This window comes from Gavialis gangeticus, unplaced genomic scaffold (assembly GCF_001723915.1).
Source record: "Gavialis gangeticus isolate Ggan-Ray unplaced genomic scaffold, GavGan_comp1, whole genome shotgun sequence".
NCBI lineage: Eukaryota > Metazoa > Chordata > Crocodylia > Gavialidae > Gavialis > Gavialis gangeticus.
This window is the reverse complement of record NW_017729032.1, coordinates 14,743,277-14,752,997: the sequence shown is the minus strand read 5'-3', so window position 1 is coordinate 14,752,997 and position 9,721 is coordinate 14,743,277. Positions and strand designations below refer to the sequence as shown.

Sequence of the window (9,721 nt, the reverse complement as noted above, 5' to 3'; positions counted from 1 at the left end):
TGGGACTAATTATACTCATTTGTTGTACTGGTATATTAGCATAAAAACAGTTTAGATCAGCATAACCGTTCCCACATGGGAAAGAGGAAAAACTACTCCAATGTTACATACAGGTATGACTGCTCTAAGGCTTTTACTGATTTGGGGTTTTAAAAAGAAATAAAACACATGCCATGTTTCTAATCAAAATAGTTACATTGGTGTATTCTTTAAAGAATAAACTGGCCTTTAGTCAGGCAGTAACTATCTAGAAGGAGAGTTTCTTTTTCTTTCTTGGGCTGATTTTTTACATGCTTCTTGAACCACATCAGAGAAAACTAATCCTTTGCAGAAGGGAGAGAGCTCCTAAAATGAATTAAAAAATGAGGGATTCTCCCTCCAGCTGAGAGTGAAACATGGGCAGGGCTGCCGTTCATAGCCTTCAGCCCCTGTGGTACTGCTGATCCTTTGGACATAACATCATACTGAACTTTGGAGGAAAAAAAACTTTTGGGAGATACTTCAAAAAAAAAAAACCAAAAACCCCAAACCCTTCTTTCACTATTTTCTCATCTTCCAGCTGGGCTGGCTGCTGGGCTTGGGTGTTCCTGCTCTTGTGCTAGGGGAGGGAAGCCTCCACCTCTTTTCTCTCTTCCCTCCCTAGTTTTTCAGTCCCTCTCTCCCCCTCAGTCTGGCAGGAGTCCACGGGCAGAGCATGCGATCAGTTCACAGGGAACAGCAGCAGGGAAGATGCAGAAATCAACTCAGAAGGAGCATCTCTACAAACTCCTAGTAATTGGGGACCTGGGAGTGGGTAAAACCAGCATCATCAAGCGCTATGTCCACCAGAATTTCTCCCCCCACTACAGGGCCACCATTGGAGTGGACTTCGCCTTGAAGGTGCTCAACTGGGATTCAGAGACCGTTGTACGGCTGCAGCTCTGGGATATTGCTGGTGAGTACAGAGGAGAAGGGAAATGATAGGAGAAGACTGAATTCCTTGGGCCCACAGCTTTCTGTGTAGTGACAGTATACAATAATAGCCCCAAACTGCAACTAGGGATTTCTTAAAAATCAATGGGGGACGGGCTTAGCGAGAACACAGAAAAAGCCCCAAACTTCAGAGTCCAGCCAAGGGACCACCCCAGACAGCTCTATCTGGTATCTCCCACGTTTTCCCCACCCATATCCCCTCGCACGATGACACAAGCATATTAACAGTCTCCTTTATAACTTGATTTTTTTCCTCGCATTTTAAATGGTTTCCTTGCCTTCCAACCCCAACAGGGTGTGTATAATTGATTTTTTCTCGTTGGGGAAAGGAATTACCATCCTCATTTTCTGAAGAAAAATGCTGAGTAGACTTGCTACATTCAATACCTAGAGGAAAACTATTGTTAGATTATTCTGGCAAACTTCATTTCTCCCTTTTTTAAATTTTTTTTAACACCATAGAACTAAATGTTGGATTGTCTCACACCTTATTTAAAAATATATATATTTCTGTTTAAGGAATATGCCCACTTGTTAAATATGTGTTTACTGTCCTAGACAACTACTGTAATATAAAGTAAAACATGGTGAATTACTCTGCATCAGGAAAAAAAGACCAAAAAATATCCTCCTGTCATGCTTGTTTAATTTAAGAAATATATAATAATTCCACATTGCTAAAGCAGATACTTTGAAGGGGAAAATGTGCATTGTCCTATATTTGCTTCTAATTAAAATGAGAAGTTTTCATTCTCACAGGCTCCCTTTGTATTAATTAATTACTATTAATTAGCTGGCTTCAGTGCACAAAATATAAATGTTTCTCAACAGCATATTTAGCATGCGGGCAATAACAATTTTTCATTTAGTGTATTTAAGAAAGGAGCTCGAACACCATCATCATTCAAAACCTTTACAGCCGAAATGAAGGTCTCTTAATCCAAATGAATTAAGTTAACTTTGCGAGTAAGAAACTGAAGAGAAATATTTATCCACTCTTATCTAGTGTGCTAACTTGTGACCTATATCGTAGAATTAGTGCCTTACGCTAGAATTACACTCGTTGAGGCCAGTGAAAAAAGAAAATTCTTAGCATTCTTTTGGAGTAAGAAGATTGTATTTACTTGTGTGTTTGGTATGGACAGACAAGCTAGCTCAGACCTGAGCTCTGAATTTGGCACTGAACTACCAAGAGTTATGCAACAAACACCAGACTGGTTCACGTGAAATTGCAGAACCCTGGATATTTGTATCAATCAATATGGTCTTTTTTGTTTTATGGTGCTGCACATACAGTGAGGTCCAGTGGTCCTCACCATAAGTTGAAATGGCTGGGATGAAAAGACTGTCAGTTGCTTGCAATTGCAACAATAAAAAACTTAAAATCAAGATTTGTAAGAGACTGAACAACACAAGCCCCTGAATTCACTACAATAGCAGTATTCAAATCCTTTAAACAGATGCAGTATTTCTACTGGGTGTTTCAAAACATTTTTTGCATGCCTTGTTCCAGAGACTGTATTAAACTACTAATCATGTGCTGGCAGATCATATGATGTAGCTTTCGGTAAGGCAGCAGAATGAAAGTAATTACACCGAGTTGTAGTACTCACTGGCTAGAGCAGTCCCCACGATATCACACATGACAGAGAGAATTACAGTGCTGTGTTTGTGTGCATTCATCAAGTGGGTTTCTAATTTCAGACTGATTGCTAAATTTGAAACATCTTGAGGAGGGTCAAGACAGTGGCCAGTAATAACAGAAGGTGCCATCTGAATTGTAGCATCTGGTGTCTAAACACTTTTAATCCTTGATTGATATAAATAGAAAATAAGTTCTGTAAGCAGCGCTATAAAGTCAAATCAGCATGATGCTCAATTAAAAGCCATCAGGAATAAAGCATCTGCCTGGTGTGAAAAACAAGCTGCTTGAAAATGAGAGGGAAATAAATTTGATTGGGGATACGTGGAAAACATAAGTGTTTTATTTTCCTTTTATCCTGTCTGTGGCCACTTGCGTAGCACAGCTAGTAAAATACAAAAATGAAAATAAGAGGGAAGTAAATTTCCAGAGTGCTCACAGATGTGCAGTTAATCTCCTTTGGAAAAATATCTGTATAAGATAATGTAAATTTGCAGATCAAGTGCTGCCCTTTTGTCCTACAAAGCAGATACTAGGTTTGGTTTAGAATTAAGGACAGATTCTGCAGGGTTTTTTTCGCTGAGCTCTTCTATGTCCCCCTGCTTATATTGCCACTGAACTTTCTGCAAAGCATAGTATTTATTCCCATGAGTAGTTCAATTGTCTGCTTCCCTGGGGTATTGCTTGTGGAGTGGCCCATTCTCAGCCTAGAAGTCAAATTAATATGGGGCTTGATGGTAATAGGTGCTGAGCATCAAACAGTTTCTATTATCATCACATCCTGGGAAATCTAAGAGATGTAGTACTACTAGCAATTCAACCCACTGGGATTGAACTGAGTCTGGTGAGAATTATACTCTCCAGTTATGGGTGGCCCCAAATGCTTGCAGACTATATAGACTCAGGGAAGTAAAACGAGGAGAGAAAACTAGTTCATCTAGTACCATGTGCTGCCTTTAAAAGATTATTTTCTCAAGTATATTTTAGTTCTTTTTAATGCAGTAGTCAAAGACAAGGAAAACTGGAGGGGGGGGAAGCCCCCTTCCTGTTGGGTAAATGAGATTCTCCTTTATCTGATGTCTGCAAAATTAAATTGGATGTTCTTTTACAAGATCCCAAAGTTATGAATATGATGCAGGCATCATGGGCTCAAACTTCCCATGACCTTTTTATACTGGAGCACAGATGAGACCATGCTGGCAAGTGCTAAAAAGTCTGAACAACTGGGCTTCCCCCACTTCCCTTCGGTGGCTGTTCCACCACCCTAGAAATAAGAAATTTCTTTCAGCTACACAGCTCTAAATTGTCTGTCTTCATTTCATCCCATCACTTATGTTGTGTTTCAGTTTATCTCCCTAAATAAATCCTCTCCCTATTTGGCATTCATAATGTTCAGATGTTTGCAGACTGTTACCAAATCCTCCCCTGGTTGTTGATTAGCCACAGTATACAAGTTTTGCTCTTTTAATCTGTCTCATGAATCAGTCTCAACAGTCCCTTATCTTTTTATCTGGTCTTCCCTGACTAAACTCCAGTTTCTCAATATATTTTTGGAAGGTGGTGTTGAAATCTTTAAGATGCTAGAATGGAGTTTGAAGCACAGTTTACAGACAAATACTTTTTCTAAAGTAGGATGGCATTTTGCAAATGAAACTCAGGACTGCTTTTCAAGCTGACACATCTTACCATGCAAATGCATGTGTAATTCTCTCCCCACTGTCAAGAAGGCCTCTTTCATTGCTGTTGCTTCCCAGGATTCTCCTCCCCACTGAGCCCATATCAATTGAATTATTACTTTCTCAGATAGGTTTGTCCAATGTTGATCTCATCTTATGTTCTACCCATGTTTATCCTTTAGACTGAAGACAGCAACACACTATAAATTGTGAAAGAGTGGCTTTATTTTTCCATCTCTGTCATGTCATATTCAGCACAGATATAATCAAACAGTTAAAAAGCCACAAAAATATAAGAGCATTATGCTCTATGAGAAGTAACCAAGCTGTTCATTAATGTGTTATATTATATCATCTCTAGATCATGCCAGGAGCGGTTCATACCTACTAATAAGATAGTAATGGTGATTTCTCAAGTAAGTTCTCCTGAAATTACTGCTCTATGATCATAAATAAGATGCCATGAGCGTGTCTACATGTTGCCCTATGGCAATGTAGGAATGTGCTATATTGCCGTGCAGTGCGCTACAGCAGTGTAACAATTACATAGATATACATATGATCGGCAGCTACATTGCTGTAGTGGCATGCTCCCCTGTTTTAGCATGCTGCTCTGGCAACATAGCGGAAAAATCTAACCACGTGCCATGTGCACGGTGCAGTATGGGCAGTTACTGTGCCATAGAAGCATAGAAAATTAGGGTTAGAAGGGACCTGAGGAGGTCATGTAGTTCAACCCCCTGCTCAGAGCAGGACCAGCTGCAACGAGATTATCCCAGCTAAAGCTTTGTTTAGCTCAGTCTTGAAAACCTCCAAGGATGGAGATTTCACCACCTCTCTGGGTAACCTGTTCCAGTGCTTTACTACCCTCCTCATTAGAAATTTTTTTCCTAATATCTAACCTAACTTCCCTTGCTCGAACTTGAGACCACTGCTCCTTGTTCTGTCATCTGCCAGGACTAAGAACAGTCCAGCTCCATCCTCTTTCAAACCTCACTTCAGGGTGTTGAAGGCTGCTATTAAATTCCCCCCCTCAGTCTCCTCTTCTCTAGACTAAATAAGCACAGGTCCCTCAGCCTCTCCTCAGAAGTCTTGTGTCTCAGCCCTCTAACCATTTTCATTACCCTCCACTGGACTCTCTCCAATTTGTCCACAGCCTCTCTGTAGTGGGGGTCCAAAACTGAACACAGTACTCCAGCTGTGGCCTCACCCCTGCTGAATAGAAGAGAATAATCACTTCCCTTGTTGACCTACTGGCACCCATCAACACAGCTCCAGATTCCCTTAACCTTCTTGGCAAGAAGGGCATGCTGTTGACTCATATTCAGCTTATTGACCATAGTAACCCCCAGGTCCTTTTCTGCAGAGCTGCTGCCCAGCCAGTCAGCCTCTGGCCTGTCCTGGTACATGGGATTATTCCATCCTAAGTGCAGGACTTTGCACTTGTCCTTGTTGAACCTCATGAGATTTCTTTTGGTCCAATCTTCCAATTTGTCTAGGTCACTCTGAATCCTAGCAATACCCTCCTGTGTATCTACTACTCCCCGCAGCTTGGTGTCATCTGCAAATTTGCTGATGGTACACTCTATGCCATCTTCCAGGTCATTGATGAAGACATTGAACAAAATGGCCCCAGGGCTGACCCCTGGGCACTCCATTTGATACCAGCTGCCAACTAGACATCAAGCCAGTCATTACTACTCTATGAGCCCAATGCTCCAGCCAATTTTGTATTCACCTTAATGTCCATTCATTCAGCCCATACTTCTTTAGCTTGCCTACAAGAATATTGTGAGAGACCGTATTAAAAGCCTTGCTAAAATCAAGGTTCACCACATCCACCAGTCTCGCCACTTCCGCAGAGCCAGTTATCTCATCACAGAGGCAATCAGGTTGATCAGGCATGACTTGCCCTTGGTGAATCCATGCTGACTGCTCCTATTCACCTTCTCCTCCTCCAAGTGCTTAGAAACGGATTCCTTGAGGGTCTACTTCATGATTTTTGTGGGGCTGACTGGTCTGTAGTTCCCTGGATCCTCCTTTTTCCCATTCTTAAATATAGGTATGGTTTGCCCTTTTCCAGTCATCTGGGACCTCTCCTGATCACCATGAGTTTTCATAGATGATGGCCTGTGCTTTAGTATTCCCAAAAGGACATACAAAAGCATGGCATCATAGCAAAGTTGCTGTATGGCCATGTGTAGATGTGCCTCCTGTGTCCCTAAATGTGGTGCTTTTTATTTCATGAGTCACATGGACTATTATTTGAAGTGTGATCTGATCTATCTTGCAGCTTGTGCAACATGCTTTCTGAGCTGCTTAAGTCCCAGACTGCAGCAGATATCAAATTAATTGCAGGCCAATGGCACCCAGCCCTGAAGCCAAACTCCCACTGACTTTAAATGGCATAGATTCTGGCCTATAACCAGGGAAACAGTTTTGATATAGAATATAAAAACCAAGCTTCCTACGAAAACTTACTCAGTGGGTGCATCTACACATGCACTTTACTGTGGAATAGACTAAATAGCTCTGCAGTAAAGTGTCAGAGTCTACATGTGCACTGGTATTAGGGCATGGTAAACTAAATTAGCCCCCAACACTGCTGTCTTCTGGTGGAGTCATTTACTATGCTGAAGTGCACATGTGCACAGTAACTGGGCTGAGGGCCAGATTCCTGCCTGCTACCTACCCACACAGCTATGCATGCTCAGCACTCTCATGCCCCAACCAGCCCCTCTGCCCCCCAACACTGCCACCCAGAGCCTGGGGCTGACCCCCCAAGCCTGGTAACTGCCCAGGCCAGCTTGTCCCAGCTCTAAGTGCTGGTGTCCTGGGTCCACATGTACACACTGCACCTGGGAGCAGTGTGCTCCAGCTCAAAGTGCTCCAGAGTTTATTGCTATACATGAATTGCACGTGTAGTTGCACCCAATGTAAGTGGATTTCAGAGCTACCCTTCAGAAGGAAAGTTGTATGCCCACCCATCAATGTAATCTTTGTAGCTTTTGCTTGGTAGGTGGATGGCTGTGGCCTTGCCTTGGGCCTGGATTACTGTTTAAAACTTACTTGGAAGTGGAGGGAGCAGGAAGGAACCTGTACCTATCCATGTCTTATAAGAGAATCTGGGCAAGAAAGGGAGTCCTGTTTCAGTTAGCTCCAATTAGGGATTCCTATTTCATTTAATTGTCAGTCATTTTATTTGAAAAGGAACAGTGTCTTTGGTCAGTGGGACCCTTATGTCTCATGAGATGACAGGGACAGAGAATTCAGCCTAATAAATCCAGTGGGTGGCCCTTTAAAATGATTTACTGACTTTCTGTTGAATTGCTCATTAAAATAGATTTTCAAAGGGACTTTCAAAAGGTTTGAATGTCTAGCATTGTAGTTTATAGGAACTGGATAGTATCCAATTCCTGAACTCAGAGGGAGCACCATTAAAGGGCTTAAAGAGTATTTAAAAGGATAATACCCAAATCCCATACACTATAACTTCACTTTCCCTTAACTATGTATGTATGAGAGACATTTCCCAGGCTGAACGAACACCAAAAATGAGCATAGAAGTTTCTCATGAAAATCTTTTTTAGAAATTTACTTATAACATTATTATTCCCAAATCTTAATCTCAAAACACCTGGACCTTTCACACTGAAAGTATAAAAAAAAAACTTCAGCACAAACCTGGTAGAAGTAAGTTAGTAGAGGTGGTTAGTCTCGTTATTCTGAAGTCAGGCAGAAAGTCAGGCTGAGTGGCCCCTTAGGGCATTTATACACCTACTGTGGGGAGGAGGACTTTACTTAAAGCAGTTCCAAGAGCTACTCTAATTAAAGCACCCAGAGCATTTCATGTATCGGTGTCCTTGTGCTTAAAAATTATGATGGGGGTGCTTTAACTAAAGCTCACCAAATGTGCATTATTTAAAACACCTCTGCTGCCATTTTGAAGTGCTGGGAAACTGATACACGAGACGCTGGAGTCTGCCGGTACACGGTCATTACCGCACTCCAGCGGACTTGATTAATTACGGCTCATTGGAGCAGCCTTGATGCTCATGTATGGGCTCCCTTAGAGACTAACTTGATCAAAGAGGCATGAGCTTTCATAGGTGACATTCCTCTCTGAACTAGTTCGTCTCTAAGAGGCCACCCTGCCCTACCTTACACCTCTATGGGGAATTTCTGCAAATGTATGGTTACGTCTGGCATTACTGATGGAGCAGAAAGGATGAGGGGGCAATGCAATTGGTAAGATGGGACCAGCTGAGAGGAAAACATTTATATCCAGCCCTGAAGGGAAGGAAAAAAAAATACACTTTAATGTGATGGAGCCAGGGGATGGGTTCAAAGTTGTGAGTGAGGTGATCAGAGTGACAGACACGGAAAATGATCTTAACAATGACATTTTACAAGGATCAGAAAGGAATAAAAATAGAAAGTTTCTGTCATCCAAATGAAAGGAAGTGGGTCTGAAAGAGTATTTGGCTATGGGGATAGAAAGGCTGGATTTTATAACCATTATGTAAGGGAAAAGTAACATCATTTAGTGACATCCCGGAAGTGAGACAAAGAAAGGATGAAGATGATGGAGGATGGCACAAGTAAAAGAGGAGGGGTTGAGTAGGGGTGGTTTTGAAGGAAAGAGCAGGAATTCAGTTCCTTTGTGATCTGAGTGTTAATTTTGAACATTAACCTCTCCAGGATCATTGTTGGTTGGTTTTTAGCTTATCAATAGAAATGAAGGAAGATCTGCTTGTTGCAGGGCAGTCTGCACATTGTTGGCTGACAAACTCCTTGCAAGACTGTCCAGGGTTGGGGTCATGCTTACCAATGACATCATGATTTAACGAGGGAATCCCAACACACATTTACGCACACTTATTTCAGTTACTACTGGGAACAAACGCCTGTCATCCAGTTTAGCACTGTTTGGGCAAAGTGAGAAACTTGTTTTAGATGCACATGGCAGGTTGATTAAAGGACCCCTCTCAGGATGCCTCCTGCTGTGACACCAAAAAAAAAAATTCAGTGTTAATATACCAATCTTTACAAGACTCTTGATCCTTTTGCTCCCTGATGAGGGCACATACTTCCCTAGAAGTCCTCTCAGTCCAAATTGGGAACACATCCTCCCAAACTGTCTCTTTGATAAGCAGTGTGTCTTTAATGCTGCCTTTCATCGACTCAGCCTCTGATCTCTCCATTGTCCGACTCACTGTAGAGGCAATGCATTGAAAGAAAATTCCAGCGGTAGTGAGCAGCTTATTACTCAACTCAGCCTGAAGATATCTACTGAGTGTAGGGGGCAGGGTTTGTTCACAAGAGTCTGAATCTGTGGTAAATACCTTGCCTCAGTTTTAAAGCAATACACAAACAAATTTACAATTCATAGGAGTTCTTGGCTCAAGGATCTCGCAGACTGAAATGTGAC

At 41.9% G+C, this 9,721-nt stretch overlaps 1 protein-coding gene across 1 annotated transcript in view; it reads left to right on the top strand.

Moving 5' to 3' along the window:
- The first annotated feature begins 630 nt into the window (after positions 1-630).
- Positions 631-9,721, top strand: part of RAB38 (RAB38, member RAS oncogene family) — a 42,163-nt gene continuing 33,072 nt past the window's right edge. The window contains exon 1 of the mRNA XM_019525565.1: positions 631-934. Coding sequence (XP_019381110.1) covers positions 730-934 — 205 coding nt within the window. The 5' untranslated portion in view covers positions 631-729. The remainder of the gene's footprint in view (positions 935-9,721) is intronic.